Source organism: Pongo abelii, chromosome 3 (assembly GCF_028885655.2).
Source record: "Pongo abelii isolate AG06213 chromosome 3, NHGRI_mPonAbe1-v2.0_pri, whole genome shotgun sequence".
In the NCBI taxonomy this organism is placed as follows: Eukaryota; Metazoa; Chordata; class Mammalia; order Primates; family Hominidae; genus Pongo; species Pongo abelii.
In genome coordinates, this window is record NC_071988.2 from 183513835 (window position 1) to 183541155 (window position 27321).

A 27321-nucleotide genomic window follows, 5' to 3' on the forward strand; every position below is an offset into this window, starting at 1 on the left:
TACAACGTTAGTATGTACATATTTTTAAGTTCAATAGAGATTGTATACTCAGCACTGTCACTATATGTAAGTGTATTCAGTCCACATGCCTAAACTCATATAAATAAAATTTCATCATCATCGTCAACTTATCCTAAAATAAATTAGTCACATTGACATTGTGTGATATGAGATAGGAGGTCCATTAAAGGTATATAATGCCTTGCAGAGAAAATTTAGGCAATAGGTCAAAGTAAGAAAGCATTACTTCTTATTTTGTTGTGTAGACAATAAAGATGCCCAGTAGTTTATGGTTGCTGAAAACCTGTCAATTTTAGTGACATTCAGATCACATAGAATCTTGTTAGATAACAAAGCTCTGCTTTTGTGCAAAAAGTGGCAACATGTTAGAAACAGATCTATTTAATGATATTGAAGGGTATTATTTTAAAAATATAGTCTTCAGATATAGAAGTCACAAGACAGGTATTTTCAGTATGTTATGGGTCAAAAGATGAAAAGACTTATAGAACAAGTTACCTCACAGGGTGTGACAATGACATTGGCCAAATTGAGAAGCATGAATATTGGAATTTATTATAAATAATGAAAGCTTATAAAATAATAAATGCTTATCAAGCATGGTTAACTTCAACATGACTCTTCATCTTAAGACATTTTATTTCATAATAACCTTATTGCTATATAAATGTGATATCAAATATTAAACAAGTAATTTGGGGCTTTCCAAAAAGAAATATAAATTGTTAATTTCTGCTTTAAGTTATAATTAGTATATATCCTCTATTGAATTATATTTAATAAAATATATGAAAATTGATATTTTTTATTCATTGACTTATTTTTTCCATAAATATTTGTTTTTATTTGGTTCTATTTTACTCTAGCTCTTAGCTCATCACTATCAGGATAAAATCCTACCCGGCTGTGATGTCTGCACTTTATCTTTATGGATTTTCGCTGTACATTATTATTCTATCTATCTCACAGTTATTGAGTGTAAAAACAAAACAAAACAATTATTAATCTGACTACTGCTGCACCTAATATTGGTTGAGTCTAGAAATAATTACTAATCAATGACTTTTGCATTTGGCTTCATTTATAGCTCTTTATAGACTATATTATTCAACTGTTTATATTATCTTCCTAGCCTCTGTAGAGATTAATAAGATCCTACATAAGTGATCTCATTAAATCTATGCAACCTGCCTTTTGAAGTAAGTATTTCCTCATTCTATAGAAATAGAAAGTAAATGAAGACTAAAGAGGTTAATTAATTTGTTTATGTTATCAGAATCTATTCTATTTCTAAAGTTTATGATAGTCATATTCATACTATCTTTATAGGTAAAAAGACCACGTTTTAATCTATTTTAAGACCCTTTCTTCTACTTCTAAAATAGGAAGATACCTCATAACTATTCATATGTTTTTCAATTTTTTTTCAAGACAGTTGGAAACAAATGGCTGGATTTTACAATATTGCTAAATCTTAGTATTAGCAAGTATGCTTATTTCATTTTAATAATAATTATTAACTTACATAAATAGTATATGTTTATATAATTTATTTATTCAAATAATCTTGTAGACTTTAGCCATTTTGAAATGTGTTTTTAAAAAATCTTTAAATTGTTTTATTTTATAATAAATTATGAACCATCAAAATATTAATTTTTTAGACATACAGCCAACTAATGTTAATTTATTGGAGCTAATTCTAAAGTAAGAATTATTACAATAAGGTAATATTTCCAACTGCTTGTGACAATAATTTAAAAATGGTGCATCTAGCCTTATAGTATATTTATTATATTTAGACTATAAAATTCTATTATAATATATTTAGACATACTCTGATACTCTCAAACAGCTGGATTAATCATATTCCTTACTAAAATCAGAGCAAGATGTGAGTCAATCTGTTCTTAGCACTTAATGCAGCCTGTAGCTTAAAAGCTTCCTATAGAAGCTTACGCTCACATCACTTTTTATTTAACTTCATATTGAGGATGAATCTTTATTACCTGGGAATTGACTTCCCTTGGGAATGAAAATGTGTCAAGTGCTTATGCTATGTACAAGACGTTTTCAAATAAATAATGTGTTACCTCTATCTAAATCCCTTCACATAATTTATATCTTCTCCTACTCCCTGTTGTGAGCAACCACACAATCCCCTATGGTCCACTTCTACTGTTCTTTGCATTTAAATCCTCCCTGTATATCACTCTATTAAATCTTACTTATGAAAACCTATCTCTAATGTAACTGTAGAGTATATTATTTTGAAGCACATATTTTTTGTAGTTCAATTTCTCACATGAGAAAACTTCCAGTGATATTTGTTGACAAAGTTAGACACTGTAAATCAAAGTTTCCCACTTCAAAGATTAGGGTAGAAGCAAAACACAAACTCCTTAGCCATATGATGCTTTGCATGAATTGTTCTCTCAGTAGTATCATATTTCTGGCAAATGTAGTGTAGGAAAAAATGTGATTGATACTACTATGAGCTCTCTATTATATAGAAAATAGCTGGATGATTATTCCGAAGCTGTATCCAGACAAAGTAAGTCTTTGTTGTGTTATTTACCCCCAAAGTTACAAATCTTTCCCCATTTTTATTGCTGTCTACATGGGATTCAATACCTCTCTTCTCTGCATCTTTCAAAAACAGAAGAAAAGTGCATTACAGAATAATTCTCAAATATATAATAGAGGTATAAATTGACTCAATGTAAAGGGAGACTAAAGTGTAGCTTCTGCTTTGATTGTGACAAAAGTGAACTCTAGAAAAATATTTTGAAATTTATTTAAAGTATCTTAATATATATACTAAATAATAAAATGTATATTCAATCAGTGGAGTCCTTTTTTTAAATGTTAAGAGAGATAATATTTAATATTTGAATGCATAAAAATGGATGCCCCTATATACTCATATCTGCCTATAGCTATGCTATCAATATTTATATGCATTATTATAAAACTGATTTCTAGCAATTATTGGGTTTTCTAGGCTTTTGTGAAATAGATTTTTGTCAATGTTTTTAGCAATATGAAATTATTTTTAGAAAACAAATGTGAGTCAGACGAAGAACTACTTTATGTCTTGCACTGTAAGTGCTTTATACATAATATCTGAACAGAAATCTCTCAATGTATTAGTATTTATTTCATATTAAAGATAAGAAAACTAAAGCCCAGAGAGGTCATGTAGTACCCTCACATCAGAGAGGTGTTGTGTGATTCCAACCCACATTTTGCAAAATTTATACACTTCTGTTACAACAATTTGCTTTTTCATTTAAAAATTGTATCCTATCACTACTGAAAACAATCTCTGAAATTATTTTTGGTAGATTTAAACAAGTCAATAATTTCCTAATATGTGCAAATAAGAAAAGTATATTTATTACTAATGGGCCTTTGATTGGTTCTTTTGGCATTTTTGAAAATATCTTTCCAGACACACAATAACAGTGGGGGACTTCAACACTCCACTGACAACATTAGAAATATCATTGCAGCAGAAAACTGAAAAAGAAATTATGGACTTAAAATTGACAGCTGACCAATGGGACCTAATACACAGCTACAGAATACTCCACCAAATCACCACAGAATATACATTCTTCTCTTTTCCCCATGGATTGCCCACATGCTTTGCCATAACACAAGTCTTAATAAATGCAAAAAAATCAAAATAATATCAAGCACTCTCTCAAACCACATTGCAAAGAAAATAGAAATCAATACCAAGAAGATCTCTCAAAACAACACAAATACAGAGAAATTAAAAAACTTGCTTCTGAATAACTCTAGAGTGAACAATAAAATTAAGGCAGAAATAAAAAAATCTTTGAAATTAATGAAAATAGAAACACAACTTAAAATCTTTGGGATGCTGCTTAAGCAGTGTTAAGAGAAAAGTTCATAGTGGTAAATACCTGCATCAAGAGGTTAGAAAGACCTCAAGTTAGCAATCCAACATCAGACCTAGAGGAACTAGGAAAAAAAAAAAAGCAATCCAATTCCAAAGCTAATAGAGGAAAATAACTAGAATGAGAGAAGAACTGAATACAATTGAGAACTAAAAGTTCTTACAAAAGATTAATGAAAGCAAGGGTTTGTTTTTTAAAAGAATAAAATGGTTGACCACTAGCTAGATTAATGAAGGAAAAAAAAAGAGAAGATCCAAGTGAGTGCAATCAGAAATGACAAAGATGACATTACAAATCATCCCTCGGAAATACAAAAGATCCTCAGAGACTATTATGAACACCTCTATGCACATGAATTAGAAAATCAAGATGAAATGTATACATTCTTGGAAACACATAACCCTTCAAGACTGAACAAGAAGGAAAGTGAAAACCTGACTAGACCAATAAGTTTGGAAATTGAGTAAGTAAGTAATACAAAATGTACCGACCAAAAAGAGCCCTGGACCAGAAGAATCAACAGCCAAATTCTACCAGACATACAAAAAAGCACTGATACCAATCCTACTGATACTATTCAAAAAAATTGAGGAGGAGGGCCTTCTCTCTAACTTATTCTATGTAGCCACCGTCATCCTGATACCAAAATCTCACAGAGACACAACAACAACAACAACAACAAAAAAGAAAACTTCAGAATAATATCCCTGATGAACACAGATGCAAAAATCCTCAATAAAGTACTAGAAAACTGAATCCAGTAGAACATCAAAAAGTTAATTCATCATGATCAAGTATGCTTTATTCCTGGATTCAAGGGTGGTTCAACATATGGAAATCAACAAATGTAATTCACCACATAAATATAATTAAAAACAAAGACCATGTGATCTCTCAATAGATGCAGGAAAAGCCTTTGATAAAATCCAATATTCATTCATGATAAAACCTCAACAGAATAGGCATCAAAGGAACATACCTTAAAATAGTAAGAACCAACTTATGACAAACCCACAGCCAACATCGTACTGAATGGGTAAAAGCTGGAAGCATTTCTCTTGAGAACTGGAACAAGAAAGGAATGCCCACTCTCACTACTCCTATTCGACATAGTACTGGAAGTCCTACCTAGAGCAACCAGGTAACAGAAAGAAATAAAAGACATCCAAATAGGAAAAGAAGAAGTCAAAGTATCTCTCTTTGCTGGGAATATGATCACATACATTAAAAAAACCCTGATGATGCTGCAAAAAACTTCATGAAACTGACAAATTCAGTAAAGTTTCAGGATCCAAAAGCAATGTACAAAAACTGGCAACATTTCTATATACCAATACCATTGTGTTGAGAACCAAATTGAAAACACAATTCCATTTATACTAGCTAAAAATACATGTAATACCTAGGAATTTATTTAACCAATGATGTGAAAGATCTCTACAAGGATAACTACAAAACACTGCTGAAAGAAATCAGAGATGACACAAATGAACGGAAAAGTATTTCATGCTCATGTACTGGAAAAATCAATATTGTTAAAATGGCCATAGTATCCAAAGCAATTTTCAGATTAAAAGATGTCCCTACCAAAATACCAACGTCATATCTCACAGTATTAGAAAAATCTATCCTCAAATTCATTTGGAACCAAAAGAGAGTATGAGTAGCCAAAGCAATCCTAAGCAAAAAGAACAAATCCATAGGCATCATACTATACTTCATACTATACTACTGGGAGACAGTAGCTAAAACAGCATGGTACTGGTATAAAAACAGACACATAGAGCAATGGAATGAAACAGACACCTCAGAAATAAACCCATATGCTTAAAACCATCTTATCTTTGACAAAATAGACAAAAAAAGCAACAGGGAAAGGACTATCTATTCAATAAATGGTCCTGGGATAACTGGCTAGCCACATGCAGAAGAATGAAACTGTACTGCTACCTCTTACCATACACACAAATTAACTCAATATGGGTTAAAGATTTCAGTGTAAGACCTTAAATTATAAAAATCCTAAAAGTAAACGTGGGAAATACCCTTCTCGACATTGGTGTTGGCAGAGAATTTATGGCTAAGTCCCCAAAAGCAATCGCAACAGAATAATAATTGACAAGAGTGCCTAATTAAACTAAAGAGCTTCTGTACAGCAAAAGAAATTACTAACAAAGTAAACAGACATCCTACAGAATGGGAGAAAATATATGTAAACTACGCAAGCAATAAACGTCTAATAACCAGAATCTACAAGGATCTTAAATCAACAAGCAAAAATCAAATAATCCAATTTAAAAATGGGCAAAGCATAAGAGCAGACACTTATCGAAAGAAGCCACACAAATGGTCAGCAAACATATGAAAAATGCTCCACGTCACCACTCTGATTTGCATCAGAGAAATGCAAATCAAAACTGCTATGAGATATTATCACACACCACTCAGAATGGCTATTATTAAAAAGTCAAAAAACAGTAGATGCTGGCAAGGCTATGGAGAAAAGCAAATGCCTATATCCTGTTGGTGGGAGGGCAAACTTGTTTAGCCACTGTGGTTAGCAGTTTGGAGATTTCTCAAAGAACTTAAAACAGACGTACTATTTGACCCAGCAATCCAGTTACTGGGTTTAGATCCAAAATAAAATAAATCAGTCTACCGAAAAGACACATGCACTTGCATGTTTGTTGCAGCACTATTCACAATAGTAAAGACATGGAATCAATCTAGGTGCCTATCAATGGTGGGCTGGTTAAAGAAAATGTGGTACATATACATCATGGAATACTACGCGGCCATAAAGAAGAATGAAATCATAGTCTTTGCAACAAAATGAATGAAGCTGGAGGCCATTGTTGTAAGTGAATTCTATGCAAGAACAGAAAATCAAATACCACATGTTCTCACTTATAAGCAGGAGCTAAACATTGAAAACACATAGACATAAAGATGGGAAAAATAGACACTGGGGACTACCAAAGGAGAGAAGTATGAAAGGAGGCATGGGCTGAAAGACAATCTATTGGGTACTGTGCTCACTACCTGGATGATGTGATCACTTGTACCCCAAACCCCAGCATCAAGCAATATACCCATGTAACACACCTGCACATGCAGTCTTTATAATAAAATTTGAAATTATTCAAAAAAAAATAAATAAAGAAAATATCTAGCATTCCAAAATACAAATGTGCCATGTATATCTCATATCGGTCTTTTTCCATGAAATTACTAGAAAAGAACCCAGATCCACAATCCTTAAGATGGGGGTTACAAAAGGCGGTAATTTTCACTAATAGGAAATCCACCTGATTTTGGTTTCCTTTTGTCATACAGAATTCTGGCATTTAACTATTAGGAGGCATCCCAAGGGAAACTGTGTTCTATCAAGTAGACATTATTACATTTTCTGTTTATACTTTTCCGTGGTTGCTAATATTCTACTCGGTTTACTTATTTAGTATTGTCCTGATTTTAATTACGTGCATTATTATTTTTTAAATGGGCACTTTTACTTCAACAAGATTAAACCTTGTTGAAAATTTAATCCTGTTAAATCTTCTCTTAAAATTTTCCTAGAATTCACACACTAAAAGGTTGTCTGATTTGTTGACTAAAGGAGCTTTGGCTAGGTGTTTTACTGTTGTAGCTAGGGAAATATATTAAAAAGTACATGACAAACATTAAAATAAAGTAAGAATATAGAATTGATATTAAAATCTGTTTCACAAACATCATCATAAGGACAAAGAAAACAAACATTTTTAATTACTTGTCACTTCAAATTAATTTTTAACGGAAAGTGAATTACAGGTTAGTATTGGCCGTACCACATAAAAGGAATAGAGCAAAGGAATTATGGTGGACCTTATGCAGGCCATTAAATCCAGCTTTTTTTCTCTTTTTTCTACCTAAAGACTTTCCTTTTTAAATATTTCTTTATAATGATGGTTGTCCTAACCAGACAAAATGAAGATAATGATATGCTAGTAGTTGGGACCTGGGTAAGGTCCTTCTTTCTCAATTGATCCACTCACGTCAATATGCACTAAGTGACTTAAGAAGTAATAGGAAGACTCCTGGCTGGGTCAATGCTTTAACCTTGTTCAAACACAGGATTCAGAAAAATGGACCTGTCAAGTTAGAGGGTCCAATAATATCAGACTCTTGCAAAACATATATTAATAACAGCATAACAAGTCGGACTGAAGAGCAGACAGCAAGGGGTGTAGTCATTTCAAGAACATCCAGACCCTATCCCAAAACAGCCACACTGTGGCACGTGTGGACCAAGGGAAGAAAATGGCTGTTTGTTTGCTTGCAAATAATGCACTTGATAAGTGCTATAATAGTAGCTTGAGTTCCAAACAATTCAGCTATCATAAAAAGCAATCCATCCTCAGCATCCCCACCCTATCTCTATCCCTTTTGCCAAGTAATTAAACAAAATAAAAGAGAGGAAGACATTTTGGGTATAACTCCAGGAGACAATCAGACAACATGAACCATGATGGCAAAGGATTTTTAGCACTAAACCAAGAACAGCAACAGTGTAGTTTTTGTGTCAGGGGCAGTGAGTGCCTTAGAGTGGCAGTTACCACTGAACCTTCTGTAGAGAAGGATGCTGTACAGGTCTTAATCCAGTGACTGCAATGTAACTGACAGGAAAACAAATATAGTAATTTATTCTACCTAGAAGATACACGTTGGATACATTTGGGGGCCTTGAATTCACCACATTTAATTGAGGAGAGGGATTTTGCAAGAGATATAAATTCCTCCAAGAGCACATGGGAAGACAGGACCTGAAACACCATATGTACACTTGCAAAAAAATAAAATCTAGTGTTGTAATGAAAATTTCACAACTTTTTTTTCATCTTTAAAACTGCTTTTAGTATTTCAAGATTTCTATCCTTCCTACATATAAAATCTATTTGTTATAATGCATTGTGCAATTCACAGTTTTCTGGTGCCTTTACTTTTTAAAAAAAGCTGTAAAAAAGTATGTTGAATATGGTGTGTGTGTGCTGTAGGGTGGTTCAATACATACGGGTCTTTCTAGCAGAGTCTTCCACAAAAAGAGAAGAGATGTCTTCATCCACTCCTGCTTCATTCTTTGCGATACAAGTGTATGCTCCAGTATCTTCATAGCGCACATTGCTTATGTGAACCTCACTGCCATTTGCTGAAAAGAGAAGGGAAATGCAACTTGTAAACTACAATTTCAGTTTTGGAAGAGTGCTTTCTGATTACACAGTCAAACAGTTCTCTTGGCTTGTCCTAATTAAACGGTTTCCCTTCCTACTTCCATACTTTGAAGGCATGCCAAATTATTCCAGAAGCATTCAAGTGTTCATAAACTGTGCTGTCATTCTATAAGAGAGCCCAGTACTCTATATCAAATGCATATTTTATGTTTTGTATCATTTCCTATATTCTACATTGTATATGAGGTATTTCATATTGATAAGTATAATTTCATTTATATATTTACTTATTCAGAACCTACATTCCCCTAAGATTTTTCAGAAATCTAATAATATCAATATGATTAGTTTGCAGGTAAATGTATATGAAAGATATTTTCATAGAGTAATTAATTGAGCTAAATCATGCAGGTATACTATTGCCATTCATCAAACTTATTATTATTATTATTATTATTGTGAGACAGAGTCTCATTCTGTCACCAATGCTGGAGTACAGTGGCGCGATCTCAGCTCACTGCAACCTCCGCCTCCCGGGTTCAAGCAATTCTCCTGCCTCAGCTTCCCGCGTAGCTGGGACTACAGGCCCACGCCACCACCCCCGGCTAATTTTTTGTATCTATAGTAGAGATGGGGTTTCACCATGTTTGCCAGGCTGGTCTCGAGCTCCTGATCTCAGGTTATCTGCCTACCTTGGCCTACCAAATGGCTGGCATTACAGGCGTGAGCCACTGCACCCGGCAGTTGAGTGTTTGTTATGGTCATTTGTTTAAGTTTGTCTTTCTTTTCTTTTCTTTTTCTTTGTTTTCCTTTTGTTTTCTCTCTGTGTGTATATGTGTGTGCATGCCTGTGTGTGTACTGTGTGTGTTTGTGTACATATTTGTGTCTGTGTGTTCCATGTTGTTCAGTTACAAGAACCACACACGCAGTAGAATGGGACATGACTATCTGTGACAGGTAGAAGGCAATGTAATCAGTGTGGTTTGGGAAAACAAGGGTAGAAAGCCAATGAGAAAACAGCTTGATTGCCATCGCTAGGAGCCAGTAGCTCTCAAGGGATGTGAGACATGGACAGGCAGTTGATGTGATGTTTGAGAGACATAATCATTTGAATAACTTGAATTTGTTTCTTTATTTGCAAATGCTTACTACACACCCTCATTCCCCACATCATTCACTGAGAATCACTACTCCAAAAAAGGGGTTGGCAGGTTTTCATTTTGTTGCAACAGGCCAGGTGTAAATAATTTAGGTTTTTTGGGCCACACAATTTCTGTGGCAACTACTCACCTCTGCCACAGCAGCATTAAAGCAGCCAGGCAATACGTTTTGAAAAATGAGTGCAACTGTATTCTAAACACAAACCAACAACAACAACAAAAAAGAAAGCAAAAACAAAAACAAAAAAACCCACCTTTATTTAAAAAAACAGACAGCTATCTAGATATGGTCTGTGGGTCTTAGTTTATAGGAACCTGCTCTAAAGATGGGTAGTAAACAATGTATTTACATTTGCTTCACCTTCTTGTTTTATATAAGATATGGCCTCCTCCAAAATCATACCTTTTTTTTTTTTTTTCTTCAGGATCCACACACTTAACAGCCTAAATTCTCTGGGTTTTGTTTTGAAATACCAAATAAATTTCTTCCTTCTTTAAATGCTGTCTCCCAATATTTTTACATGTTCTCCTAACCTATATGTCCCATTGTCTTTCCTTCTTTTCCTATGTAATCTAGCATTCTTAGACGTTACCACTTTATTGCCAGAACTACCAATCCCTTTATCTATTTATCATCCTGACACATCTGCCTTCCTAACCTCTAGAACTAGCATAAGCTAACCCATCTCTGCTTCTGGTGTCCCTGCACATAGTTCTTTGAGTAAGTTATGAGACCATTGCATAAGCGAGTTTATAATTTTCAGATTCACAGTTTTCAATTCCTAGGACATTCAAAACTACTTGCTATTCATTTCACTTGACCTTTCCAGTTAGATGCCTTTCATATCCGCCTCTACTTTTACTTCAAATCTTTATATACTTTGTTTGATGTTTCCCATCATAATACGAACTTCACTCTCAGCAAGTGATCTTGCTCTTTCAATTGTGAGGTAAATAGAAGTGATCAGAAAGCAACCTCAAAACTTTCTGTTCCTAGTTTCACCTTGATTTTTCTTCTCACAGGAAATTTTCTGTTTCTTTCCAAGGCAAATCTCCCCTTATTTCTTATTGATTTCTATGACTCTTCCTGCAGCCTTTATCCTTCTTATTTCTCCCTACTGATACCTTCTAAGATTGATGAATTATCCAAGAAACATCTCCATCAGTTCTAAGCCTCCCCACCAGGAGCTACTACCTTCTATGTTTTTTTCCTTTCAGAATCTGGCCAAAAAAGATTTTTGTATTTCTTGTCTCCTTTTCATTTCTAAACACACTGAAAACTGATTGTTACTGATACTGTTTTTCTAAATGTTGCAAGAACATGCTCATCACCTGAAGTAAACACTTATCAATGCCTTTTATTGACCTTTCTATGCATTTGCCATTGTTGAACTCTTTATTTTTAACTTTCTCTTCTTCCATACCATCACCTAGTCTCCTGTCTCTTGATGAATTTTAGTCTCTTTCTATTATTTTCTTCACTTGCCTGTTAATAAAATATTTGTGCTTTCTTGGGATTTTACTCTCTCTAATTCACATATTATCCCAGCCATTGCCATAGATATTAAATTAGTGTCTGGACTTGGACTTCACACACAAACACTAAAGAAGCATCTCATGAATGAGTAGATAATTAAACAGTTATTAAGCCACAGGGAGTTTTATACTCCTATGTGTGTAGAATTATCTCTTCTCTCCTTTTATTTTTTGTCATATTCTCTTAAAACTTCAACTGTTTTTCCCTGTTGTAAAAATTTACAGTAATTTCTTTGCAAGCACCTCCTCTTTTTAAATGTTGAGTCTGGAGTGTAACAACTTCAAAAATTTGTTGTCATGTATATTCCTGAAAGCAAAATTTCGATATACTTTTATAATATGGTTTATTGCTATCAAATGGGCAAGAGACAAAGTCAGAAGCTATTTAGACTTTTATCCATTTAATTTCTGTTAATAAGTCTTCTCCTCTCAGATTATAGACCTCTTGAGGTAATCACTAGATATGTGTGCAAATGTGTCTGACCTACGCATGCACTTTAGTGATTTCTAGGATTAAAGATTTTAAAGTTTAAGGACACTTTCACAGACATGTCTCCATTGACTTGCAAGAATAAGTAGAAGTTTTAAAAAGTTTTATTTAAAAATGTATAATGATTATATATATATCCACTATTAAAGTGGAATAATAATAGAACTCTATGTAATAAAGTGACAAAATATGTTCATGTTTAATAGTATAAAGAAAATTAAAGTCATAAAATAAGAACTATAATGCCCATGAAGAAGATACTCCAGTAAAATGAGTGTTGTGTGTTACCCCTAATAATGAAAAAAAGGTTTGTGGTTTATTTTTAATGCTAGTATAATTAATATATTATATGCAACTGCTTTTGGACTATTTAAATTATTTGACCTTACAAATCTTGCCTGGTTTTGTTCATTTTCCACATATTTGGGATTATTATTATCTAATATATAGTAATTTATTCATGTCTACACATTAGAATATTAGAATATGTACAATATTTTATATATTAGAATGTAATACAAACTTTAAAAAATGTAAATGGAAAACATTTAGTAACTTTTCGATATTTTTCTCCCTTCATTTACAAAATATGTTAAAAAATCCACTAAAAATTCTGTATTGAAATCCTCTGTAATACATATTCAAGGTATTATTTAAACACTTGAAAAGTAACTTCAGAAATGAATTTCTATAAAAGAATCTAATTATTCTGCTCAGCATAACTGCTATAATTCACAGGACAAGTATTTTAAAGATACATAATTTACTATTTTACTTATGACCAAAATAATGACATAATTAATCATTATGACGACTATTATTAAAAACATTAAAATGTTAAAAGAATCTTTCCCATATAATTTCTTAGATACAAGCATTTTTTTTCATATTCGTGACATTCTGTTGCCACCAACACTCATTTTTCTTTTATTTTCCAAAGAACGTTATAAATTTTAGTATAAATTTTCAACATGGTCATTTAAGAGAAAAAAATGAAAGTAAAAAGCACCTTGAAGTGTGAGTTGTTTGGACAGCTTTGGTGTAATATCAATTCCATTCTTCAACCAGCCAAGCTGAGGCTTTGGTATGCCCTCTGCATGGCACCTAAGACTGGCAGTTACCCCAGGCTCTCTAGCCTGACTCTCTGGATACACCCGGATGACTGGAGGAACTAAAGGAAAAAATGAAAGAGAAAGTGAATTAGTGATTCACATTTTCTATTTAATTTTCCAAAAGAAAAATTGCAATAAGATAAATAATAAATTATATATTTTAATGATGCTATACATTTCTACAGATTGTAGTTTCCAAATAGCATTATCCACTGAAATGTACCAGTGTTACCTGTATAAAAACTATTCTGGGATTTTGCTAGGGAAAACATAAGATGAGCCTGGAATATCTTGTTTCAGAAATTAAAGAAGTCCTCAAAGAATGATGAGGCATACCAAAAGGATACAGAAACCAGTTAAAAGAGACTCCAATTTGCCAAATATGGGACAATTTGAGCACTGAAATACTTAGTAATTACAAGAGAGTATAAGGAATTAAATAAAACTATGAATTCAGTTATATAAATAAATGAATGAGTATATAAAGGAAGGAAAACAAAATATTTTTATTATAGCCTGTTAGGAAATTAATAATTCTGTTTACAATAGTATCAAAAAATAAAATATTTAGGAATAAAGTTCACCAAAGACATGCAAAACTTTCATACTAAATACTATGAAACTTTGTTGAAAGAATTTAAAGAAGACCTAAATAAATCCAAAGACATCTTGTATTCCTGGATTGAAAGAATTGATTGGTAACATGGTACAAACTGGTAAAGGCTATTGGTAAGGTGATCATACTCCCAAGTTGACAAAGACAAGTAAAAGAAAAACAAAGGTACAGTGTAATCCTTATCAAAGTTCTAACTGCATTTTTTTCGAGAAATTTAAAAAACTTATCCTCAGATAAATGTGAAATTACAGGAGACCCCCAAGTGGTGAAAAAAAAATCTTGAAAAAGTACAAAGCTGGAGGGCTCATACTTGCTGATTTCAAAACATACAATGAAGCTACAGTAATCAAAGCAGTGCAATCCTGACACAAAGATGGAATAGACTTGAGAGTGCAGAAATAAACATACATTGATGGTCTTTTTTTTTTCAATCATTCTGGGACAATTGGAAAACCACATGCAAGAAAATAAGCCTGAACTCCTACCTCATACCATAAACAAAATTGTATTCAAAATAAATCAAAGACTTAAATGTAGGAGCTAAAACAATAAACTATCAGAAGAAAACATTGAGTAAATGTTTCTGATCTAGAAATGGACAATTGTTTCCTCTAGATATGACCCCAAAGCACAAGCAACAACAAAAACAAAATAAATATGTTAGATTTTGTAGTGCATCAAATGACACTATAAAAAAAGTATAAATACAACTCACAAAATAGGAAAAGACATTTGAAAATTCTGATAGTATCCAGAATATATAGGGAACTGTTACAAATCAGCAGATAAAAAGCCAACAATGCAATTAAAATTTGGGACAAAAAAATTGAATCGTCATTTCTCTACTGAAGACGTATAAATAGCTAATTAAGCACATGAAAAGATTAAAAAATTAAAAAAAATCAAAAAGAGGGAAATGCAAATCAAAACCACTACATGATGCCACTTCACACCCTCTAGAATGGCTATTTAAACAGATAAACAAAAATCAGAAAATAACATGTTGTTGATTGAGTATGTGGAGAAACTGGAACTCTTGTGCATTGCTGGTGGGAATATAAAATGATGCAGTCATGCAATATATGGAGGAAAATACTAATGCATTCTACAACATGAATATTGGAGGTATTATGGTAAGTTAGAGGAATCTGACACAAATGTTTACGTATTATATTAATCCATTTATAAAACGTTCACAATGGGCAAATCCATGGTGACAGAAAGCAGATTGGTTGTTGTTAGGGACTGAGGAAAGGGAGGAATGAGAAATGACTGCTTAATGGATATGAGGTTTATTTGGGGGTGACAAAAATGTTCTAGGCTTAGATAGTGGTGATGGTTACACAACATTGTAAATATGAGCTACTGTGTGGTACATTTTGACACAGTTAAATGGCATGTGGATTTTATCTGAATAAAAAAGAAAGGAAAGGCAAAGGAGGCTAATGAAACACTCTAGACTAAGAAAGATAAGTTATAAGAAATAAATAAAACACGCAAATCAAGATTGGGTCCTGGACTCAGAAAAATAAGTTATAAAGTATATTACTAAGAGAACTGACAGAATTTAAATATGGTGCCTGTATTAGATATTGAGATACTACTGTTACATTTCCTGATTTGATAATTGCATTTTGATTAGGTAAAATACTTTCCTTTATAAAAGTCACTCAGTGAATTAACTAGTGATGAATACAATCTCAAACTTTTTTCAATTATATATATATAATCATTGATATTAAAATAAGATATCTTAAATACAACATTAGGCATAATTATAGAAAGACTGAATAATTAAAAGTGAGATGTGGATTAATTGATAACTTTCTGTTTCTAGTAATGTTGAAAAAATGATAATGATTGATTCTGATTATCTTCCTGACTAGAACTTAAAATCCTGGAAAAGTTTACAGAAAGCATTTTCAGAAATCATAAGTAACTTAAGGATATAACGAGGAATGGCAGAATCAGTACAGAAGAAACTCTAAGGCTCATGGAAGTGAGCTACAGCTGTTTCTCCCTCAAGAATAGTTCCCAAACCAGGTGAAGATTCTGAAGTCAGAGTTGATTACTAATCAAAGGTATTTTATTTGTTTCTCTCTCCCATGTATATGCACATATGCATGTGTGTGCATATGTAATTTAAAAAATAAGACAACTTGAGAGGTTTTGCATTTTTTTTTCTTTTAGCCATTAATTAATTCAGTGTGTATTTCTTTAAGATCTGGTGCTGTTGCTACACTGAATCAAATATAGTGATTTATCTCTTCTACCTTACCAGATTCCAAAACTTCTGGAAAGCCAGGATTATGTACTTATTTTTGGTTTACAAATACATGCCAATATCAGGGAATCAGCTGATTCTGGTAGGCAGCCTCAACTAAAGTAAATGGGCTTAGTATTGTGGTCCCACAATAATTGTGGCTAGAGATTCTGGCATAGTAACTCTTTCTCTGTACTGGGTTACCAGTTGCGTTGCATTTAAGTGGCCACAAAATGTCTAAAGATTCATTGCAGAATCTCTGGTACCCCCCCAGTACCTGACAGTCATAGATGGAATACCTCTCTTAAAGAACCTATTATCTTTATAATTAAAATAATTTTGAAAATGGTTTATGAAATCAAATTTGCCGAATGCAACAAAATATCTCAAGGCTTTCCTTAAGAAAATTCTTTTTTTTAATAATAATATTACATTTAATTGATTACATGATACACTTAAATCTTTTTAACATTTCTGAAATTGGGATGCATCTTATGTGTTGATGTGCCATGTAACTGGCAGCATTTTTTTTCTTTGGAGTAGGTAAAATCATGGTGCATGATACAATCAATGATACCTTTGATTCAGCAAAATGTAATCATAATTACTAATTTGGGGAACGTAACAAAATGGAAACAAAATTATTTACAATGGGAAATTGAGGTTAAAATGTTCTGAGATCCTTTTATTTTTTATTTTTATTTATTTATCTATTTTGGAGTCAGGCTTTCTGAGCACATACTGTGTCAAATCTGCTTACTGGCTGTGTGACATTTGACAAGTCACTCAGCCCTTCTTTGACCTAGTTTTATTATCTTTTTTTTTTTAATTATTATTATTATACTTTAGGTTTTATGGTACATGTGCGCAATGTGCAGGTAAGTTACATATGTATACATGTGCCATGCTGGTGCACTGCACCCGCTAACTCGTCATCTAGCATTAGGTATATCTCCCAATGCTATCCCTCCCCCCTCCCCCCACCCCACAACAGTCCCTGAAGTGTGATGTTCCCCTTCCTGTGTCCATGTGTTCTCATTGTAAATTCTTAAGAAATTTCCTTAAGAAAATTCTTTCCTTAAGAAAATACAAACTTAACCAATAAAAATAAAAACAACAGTCAAGTTTTAAAAAGCCACAAAATTCTGGTAACTGGAGTTATTATTCATCTATGCTTCCTGTGTTTAAAGAGTTGATAGCTAAACATAAAAATTTAGGAAGCTATAAAACATAATGTTGTAATTAAAATAAATAAACTAGAAATGTTATAATATTTTTAAATAACAAAAATTGAAATTATAAACTCAATCTTTGTATTTAACTCCAGATTAGATACAGCTGAAGAAGAAACATGATAATAGAAAGTTAAGTCAGAAAAAAATCATAGCCACAATACAGCACAGAGGTATAAAATATAGAAAATACAGATGAGAGAGTAAGTGAATATAGAATAGATTAAGAATACTATAAATGTACATATTACATAATACATATTATATATATACACATTATATATAATATATATAATACATGTATTATATATGTATAATACATATATAATACATATATTATATATAATACATATATAATACATATATTATATATATTATATATAATACATATAATACATATATTATATATATTATATATAATACATATAATACATATATTATATATATTATATATAATACATATAATACATATATTATATATATTATATATAATAAGTATATAATACATATATTATATATATTATATATAATACGTATATAATACATATATTATATATATTATATATAATACGTATATAATACATATATTATATATATTATATATAATACGTATATAATACATATATTATATATATTATATATAATACGTATATAATACATATATACATATATTATATATTATATATAATACATATATATACATATATTATATATTATATATAATACATATATATACATATATTATATATTATATATAATACATATATAATACATATATTATATATAATACATATATACTACATATATAATACATATATTATATATATAACATATAATACATATATAATACATATATAATATATATTATATATAATACATATATAATATATATTATATATAATACATATATAATATATATTATATATAATACATATATAATATATATTATATATGATACATATATAATATATATTATATATAATACATATAATATATATTATATATAATACATATATAATATATATTATATAATACATATATAATATATATTATATAATACATATATAATATATATTATATATAATACATATATAATATATAATATATATAATACATATATAATATATATTATATATAATACATATATAATATATAATATATAATACATATATAATATATATTATATATAATACATATATAATATATAATACATAATATATATTATATGTTATATATATAATGTGTATATATACACACATATATAAAACTGAAGAGAGCGATATTTGAAGAAGTAACCATTGTGATATTCTCAGTTCTGTGTAAGACATTAAATCAGTGATTCCAAAAGCCTAAAGATGATGAACTTTCTTAAAAAAGGTGATACATAGACATTACAGTAAAACTACAGAACACCAAAGAAAAAAAGACAAATCATAAAAAGCAACCCAAAGAAACAAAATGGCATACCAAGAAAGTCAGAATGAGAGCTAAATTCTTACAGAAATGGTAAAAACTACAGAGAACAAATTACAGACAGCTTTATGCCAACACGTAACTTTAAATAAAATGAACAGATTTCTGGAAACGCAAGCATCTAGCAGAACCTACACAAAAAGTAGTACAAAATCTAAAAAGCCTTACAACATTTAAATACATTTAATTTATTTAAAAACTTTTAATCAAAGAAAACTTTAGAACTTTTCCAAAATAAAGTAAAAATAACACCAATCTTATACAAGCTCTTCTAGAAAATAAAATGGGGCAGGAGGCATGTCTTTGGTAGTGTTAAAATATCTCTATCAATTGTTGACACTCTTGTCTTCTTCTCGCTTTACACATGGGACCTGTGGGCTGGATTTAATGACGTGCTATTAATGAACAGAGCTGTGGCAAAGTAATGGTGCATAATATCCAGCATTAGGTCATAAAAGGTATTGCAATATTTTCATTGTTCTCTTGCTCTTGCAGAATTCAGCTGCCATGTCATAAGATACTCAATCAGTCTTATAGGGATGCTTATATGCCAAGGGGCAGAGAGAGGCCCCATGACAACAGCCAGCAAAAACCTAAGGCCTCCTGCCAATAGCCACGTGAGTGAGTAATCTTGGAAGTAGCTGTGCCAGCCCCAGTCAAGCTTTCAGATGACTACAGCTCTGACCAACATGTTGATTGAAATCTCAGAAAAGAGATTGTGCCAGGATCACCTAGCTAAGCTGTTCTCAAATTATTCAATTATTTCATTTCTTTGTTTATTATTGCATATCTTGATTTTCCTATCATCTCAAAGAGCATAAATGTTTGTTGTTTTAGGCCACTAATATTTTAGCTAATTTATTATGCAGCATAGATAACTAATAAAATCCCCAGCTTCTTTTTATGAAGTCAGCATAAACTTAATACCAAAATGTGACAAGGCATCTGAAGAAAGAATAATTAGTGGTCAGTGTCACTCATGAAAATAGATGAAAAATTCCCATATAAAATATTATCAAACAAAATTTATCAGAATACTAAAATGGTAATATACCATAATATATTGAGTTAATTATAGACATTCAAAAAATCACTGAATGTAATTCATCATATTAACAGTTTAAAGAAGTAAAATTGTATGATCTTTTCTAAAACTGCAGAAAAGTCATTTACCTTTAGAAAACAAAAAATGAAAATATTTTCTTTAGTATGATAAGGGTTATCTTAAGCACTTGTAGATGGCATAGAGTAAATTAAAATACAAAAGATTCTTTAGATGAATTGTGATAATAAGTGAATTTGGTATGTTTGCATGATACAAGTTTGCATATTTGTAAATACCAGTAACAAAATATTTCAAATATTTTAAGATTAATAAAGCAACAAATATATTAACTATCTATAAATATATTTAACATGTGGTGCTCAAACCCTTTGTGAAACATTCTAAAACATTATTTACAATGTTATTGATAAAAATGAAATAAGACTAAAATCAGTGGAGTAATAAACCATGTTCATGGTACCTTTAGTTATTACTGCCACTAGTTACAATTATATTAATTTTAGCCATCAAATCTTTTTCATTTGCATTCCCATTCCACAAAATTGGTAAAACCCATCTTTGTAGAAGCAATCTAAATATGGTACCACTTACCAAAATGCTCACTTTTGTTCATTTAATTAGTCATATATTGATTACTTAATATCTGCGATAAACTGTAAACTGTTAGGTTGACACAGATGGACAACATATGACTTGTATGTGCTGTTCAATAATGAAAACCAGGAAACAATAATTGTAACAGAACACTTTATGTCCTGTAATAGAGTTGAAAGAGGTGTGGTAGTTACAGGAAAATGGGAGTTATCAACACAAAGTTCTTTAAAGGAAAATGAACTGAATTTTGAAGTGTTTAGGGGAGTATGATAGGCAGTGTAGTGAATACGGCTGTGGGGAAGACATTTTCAGTATATGCACCATGCTGAACTTTTTATATTTTTCCAATGAGTGTATACTTCTTGAACTTGAGTTATGTCATAGGTAGTTAGATATATGTCACATGCAATTGTATGGACAGTCAATTACCCAGTTTACCACCAAAAGTGCTGGGAGAGAAATCCTGCATTCATTCAGTAAATATACATGTATCAATTATCTACAAGTGCCAGGCATTCCAAGAACATTATAATTGCCATTATAATGTACTAAGCTTTGTGGGAAATGATTCAGGAATTATGCAATGATGGACTATTAATTGTATAATTTTCAAATGATCATGCTATGTAAATTTTTGAGGTTAGATGAGAATTTGAATATATTAGAACAAATGGTTTAGACATTTTAATTCCAATATCAAAAAGCATACTGTTCTTTCCAACAAAAATTAACATGCTATCTTTAATATAAATATTAAATCTATTCACATTGAAAGCAAATAGTTCTGGACAACTGAATTTTCTTAATTGCAGAGAGTGGTACCTTTCCATACTTAATACTGAGAATAATATTGTTTTTATGAAAGTGTTTCTCAAGTGAATTCTAGACCTCAGATTTGGAAAATTCCCTGCTAATGAAAATATGTTTATTTGTTGTCATTTAGACATTTTGATTGAGACAAATGATGATTTTGAGTCTTCATTTTGCTACTTAATAGTGCTGTGATCTTGAGTTCATTTTCAAATATTTTTGAGTCTTTGTTTTATTATATGTAAAATAAATATTGTACTATATTTTAAGGTTTTGAAAATCAAAAGAATTATAAAAATAAGAGTTGTATATTGCAAAGCAATATATATTGTAAACCAATATATATCATACAGCAATATATAATATGATATATATGATTAATAATAGGCTCTTTGAGAGAAGAGGTTTTGCCTTATTTAATCATTAAATTCCCTGATGTAGCTGAGTGACTGGTGCAGTGAAGACCATGTGGAAAAGTTCCACAGGATATATGTTACAGGCTTACCACACTGATTCCTTTCTCACATTTACAATTTAGCATTTGCTATTTAAAATGGCCATGAGAGTATATGTAACATACGTTGTCCTTAATAAGAATATGACTTGGTAAATAAAGAAAAGGACTCCAGTTCTCTGTCAAAGAAGTTTCTGCAGGAGATATCAAAAGACAGGACATAAAAGTTTTGTTCACCTGGACCATTTGCTCTCTGGTTAATGCATGTATTTTGAACTACCTGATATCCTTTTCTTTCAGCCATCAGAATGCCAATAAAAAACTTTAAGGTCCAAAACCAATCTGAGACTCTATTTGGTGATTCAAATATGTGCAAAGTTAATTTCACCACTCTTATTTTTTAGTGTCTGGAGGATCCGTTGTATACACAAATTTCATTGACTATTGAATAAGTGTCAATCCTCCAGATTTACTAAAACTATAAAAGTAATGCAAACCAAGACTAGTTAAAGCCACCACGTCAGGACTACAGCCGACCACCCTACTGGCCTATTAGTTCCCTTTCCCAGCTATACTCTGGGAATATTAAACTAGCTTCATGTTAACTACACAGAGAAAAATAAGGCAGGGGAGGGTGTCCTCAGAAAGGCCCAATAACCCTTAGTGTCCACAGTTGGGACTGTATCCTGTACGTCGCCTTTAATATTTTTAGAAGCAGAAAAATAATAGACTTTCAAAGCTCTAAGTACAAAAAGAAATCTGCTGCACCCTTCCTGCCATTTCTCATTCAAAAGTATTACAATATACACAAGCTTGCACAGTGACAAGGAGTAAAACCAAGTTCTGATTTTATTCTTTTCCTTGAGGACTACTTAAATGAATTATTTTGAAATACTAAATACACTTTCAAAACTGATTCTCCTAGTATTTCTGTGCCTGCTTTCCTGGTGACATAAAGCACATGTTTAGGCTCTCCTGATGTATCTAGAACAGAGTAGTTATTGCAGCATTTTATTTTATTGAAGGTTAAAACAAACAACTTTTTAAGGAGATATGTTAATGTACTTATGGAAAACCCATATCACTGTCAGAGGTGGAGTAAAAACACTCTTTAAAATATTTAGACTAATCTGACTAATCTCTAATCTCTTAACAACTAGAGTTAGGAGATGAGCTTTTTAAAAAAGACATACAGGGAATCAGAATAGATATTAATAATAACTCTCAATAAATATTTAATAAGACAAAGTTTATCTTGCCACAGGATTTGTAAGGATCAATTCTTCTTGCAACAGTCTTTGGAGTAGCAAAAAATTGAGACAGCCTAAATCTGAGAATTAGTTTGGAAGGAAGCACATCAATCACCTCAATAAGAGCAATAGATGACACATGATTCATACTGGAAAATATACATATTATATGGGCCACTTACATGGTCACTGATACTCCCCAAAGGAAACCTTTTTAGATGAGATGTTCAATTTCCTCCTGCATTCCAAGCTACTTCTACTTTATTGAAGTACTTATGAAGGGACAGAAAGAAAACTAGTGAATAATAATTTTTGTCACATGAAATTTTAATTCTCATATAGATTATATATATGAAAAAATAATACTTTCATGTAATTGACATGTGTCTCACTTAGTTTATTGGTGTTAAGTGATTTTCTGAAAAGTGTCTCTTAACTCACATAGAATTGAAAGATAAGTGATTGGCATAACAACTATTTAACCTCAGTGACAAGCTACACATTTAAAAGCAGCTTACTTTTCCCAGGATACATATTATGAAATATAAATGAGGACTGACGGCAGCCTGAATTAAAAAGTCAATAATCCTCCAGAGAACATTTCAAACCATTTGTTACAGTCATTTTTAGTTAGGAAGTGCACTCTATAAACTTGTCTTTTTCTTTCTATTGGCAACACATGAAAAAAAGAAACTGTTAAAGACTACCAAAGTGTCACATTGGATTTAGGATCCAATTTGCATGGACTACCATGAAAGGCTTTAAATAGGCTCCTAATATTTTATGAAAATGTGATATTTAAAGATAAGCTTCTATACACTAAATAATTCCATATGATATTTGATGTCTTGCTAATATAGCTCAGGAAATGCCTTCAACCTAAATAGTTTAAACTAACTGGGTTACTTTATATAATAATATCCAATACAATCATATAATATAAACATCAAATAATATATTATGTATATATTAATACAGAAACATTATAAAAAGTTGACATTACATATTAAAATTTATTCTACAAAAATGTAATCAAGTAAACTTCTATTACCTAAAATGGAAGGAGATACCAAAGGATGTAAATGTATATATTTTATTCAAAAATTAGGTAAAGTATAAAATTTGATTTGTTTATTTTTGAGTTTTAAGATAGTAATATATAGCTATTCACTGAGCAACTCCTGAGCACAATACATTGTGCTGGTAACTTTCTCCACTACTCACTTGCTCTCTTTTCTATATTACACATCCAATGAGTGATAGGTTCGAGTTGAAATTAGCCAAGTGGAGCATTGAAAAAAGAAAATACATTCTTAGCTTAAATTGTCTCATATGGTCCTAATAATATAATATATGTCTTTATAAAAGTATCTACTGGAATTTGACTACTTGGCATCTACATTCATTAAATTATGAATTAGATTGTTAGCTATAATATATAAGGCATATTAGAGATCCTGGAAAAAAATCGTATTTTAAAAGTAAAGGTCAAATAAATTAGTGCATTTGTAGTATTTCAGAGCAGTATTAATAATGCATCTCAAATATATGTAACTTTTCAAGGAAACTGAACTATTTCTCAGTTTAAAAATGATATCACCATTTAAATAAATCAAACAAAGCTAATAAAATTTTATTTAGTTCATCTGATGGTTCTTAGAGCATCAAATGTAAATAATCAGATACTATATACATATGACCAATTGCTCTAAGAATACGTAAGACTAATACATTTTAACGTTACACAAATTTAGACATGAAGGTGAGGTTCTGATACTTAAAAAAGTAGAAATGAAAAATGGAGGACACTAAATAAAATAAAGTATATTTACATTTACACAGGTTTTTCTTTCTGGAAACTTTGGTGTTTATATGGAATCCTTGTAAACATTTATCATCCGAAAACCATGACGTGTTTTATGATGATAGTAGGGAAAAAAAAGGAAGGGTAGATAGATATATTTCTCAAAGGCCCATAGCAACTTAACTGCATTAGACTAGACCAGTACTTCTCTCTACATTAGGAAGGATCTAATAGAATTCATTTAATGTAATGATGCTTCTAATCCAATATTAGAAAGATTCTAATGTGAAAAAAAATCTCTGTAACGCTAAGTCTTACTTTTTTCTCATTCTTCATACTTTCATACACTGATCTTTCTTTAGAAGTTTCTGCATTATTGCCACAGAGTATGGAGACAGCATAACCTGGCTGTTTTGGAAGCCTGAATTTAGTCAAGAGGCAGAGATCACCGACCCAATACAGTGACTTCATTCTAACTGAAAACAAAAATGAATTTAAGGTGAATCGTCAGGTCACTGGTAAGTAAACAACTAAGCACTGACTATTTTTTCCTTTTTCTTGATGCTATTATCTTGTATTCTTTTGAAGAATTCTATCATGGCTCTTCCACAAATTATTCACACAGCTGCAACTGTTAGAAAAGGTTCTAAGAAAGCTTGAGGGTAAGAATATAAATCTCTGAAGTAGGGCTGACTCACAGCGGCAGCTGGATTGTTCTGTTTGTATTATGACTTCCTTTGTCATTAAAGCAACTTTCCTATGAAAAATTACAGACTCGGTTTAATAAATATTTTAAATGCTACTGAGCTTGTCCATTGCCTTTTGTCTCTGACATTATTAAAGCCATCAATTTCTCTTTAACTTTGTCCCAAAGCAGTCTTTTTATATTCATGACTTTCACACTGCCTCTTGTCAGTATTACAAAACTCTCTGATCACATTATTGCAGTCTTCATGAAAGTGTAGAGGATGCAACAAATGTTGGAGGCAAAATATAAATTAAGAGCAACATTCTTAAGGTCATAAACTTCGGTGAGTTTTTTTTATTGGGTCTTCCTATTTATCATATGACATTGTAAGAAATTACAATGCTTTAACCTATTTTGAAAGAGACAGTTCACCCTAGTTTAATTAACTTAGATGTAGTCTACTAATCTTTAAAGTTAGTGGCCTTTTTAATCCTCAATTTCAAAGTCTCAAAAGTCACCATTTTAAGAAATGCTCTCTGAAACACAAAAGAAAATATAACAAAAGCGTTTAAGATGATAATACATAAGATGTTGTTTCTCTAAACCTAAAGTAAAGAAAGAATAAGTGAGAAAAAAACACAGCCTGGCACATGCCGGATGCTGGTTTCTTTTTGACAGATTTTATTTAATTTTATTTAATGTATATCTAATTTAGAGATCAGGAGTTCTCAAAGTGATTATTTGAGGCAGGAGTTTGTGTAGCTGATATGTTACAGTAACCTCCTCCTAAGTAGAAAATTTGAATGCATCTCTAATACTTTCTGCTATGCTGTAAGGGATAAAATATCCCATTTCTGAGTCTTGATTTCTCCATTTGTAAAATTTGAAACTCTTCTGAGGATTAAACGGATTAAAGGAAACACTCTCTGGTAAATTCCCAGCCCATTGCTAGGCACAAGTCAGCAAGCAAAGGTTTGGTGTCTACCCACATGTTTTGTTGTTTTTGAAAATATGAGGGGTTTTTCTGCTGGCTACACAGAGAATGTCTAAGACTTAATAAGAGGAAGAGAAAATGTGTTTAATTTCACTTGTCAGTACCAACTGATTAGTAGAAATGAACTTAGATGGGAATTGAACCTGCCCAAGCCCATGAACTGTTTCAACACTCAAGAAAACTATCATTGACCAACAATGTCTGTCAAGACTAGAGGAAGGAAGTGGAAGCATGACGTATTCCAAACTGGTTTACTGTTCCAGATGTAAAGGTAAACCCTATCTAAATACAATCTAGGAATAGATTTATTCAAAGCTGTACCTAAACATATTTTAAACAGATCAAACACCTTCTCAGCTCTTTTTTTTACTCACATTTGCACCTCAATAGTGTGTGTGTATATATATATACCCTGTAAATAGGCAATTTTGCAACTAGAAGGTAATGAAAGCATTGCATTAGGGCTTAAACATAAAGAAAACATTCGTCTTTCAATATTATATTAAAATGTGTTGCAAAATATATTTGGTTCTGGAAGCTTTTGTTTATAACTTTTCTTACAGCTAGTTCTCTAGCTAGCCTTATTTTCTACCACCATTTGTGTAAGAAACAGAAGAAT

General features: G+C 31.3%; 1 protein-coding gene across 2 annotated transcripts in view; it reads right to left on the minus strand.

The window, feature by feature from the left end:
- FSTL5 (follistatin like 5) overlaps positions 1 to 27321 on the minus strand; it is an 807547-nt gene that overhangs the window by 144673 nt on the left and 635553 nt on the right. For both annotated transcript variants that reach the window (XM_024246010.2, XM_054554669.1), the window contains 2 exons: positions 13356 to 13517; positions 9004 to 9138 (listed from right to left, as the gene is read on the minus strand). In XM_024246010.2, coding sequence (XP_024101778.1) covers positions 9004 to 9138; positions 13356 to 13517 — 297 coding nt within the window. The remainder of the gene's footprint in view (positions 1 to 9003; positions 9139 to 13355; positions 13518 to 27321) is intronic.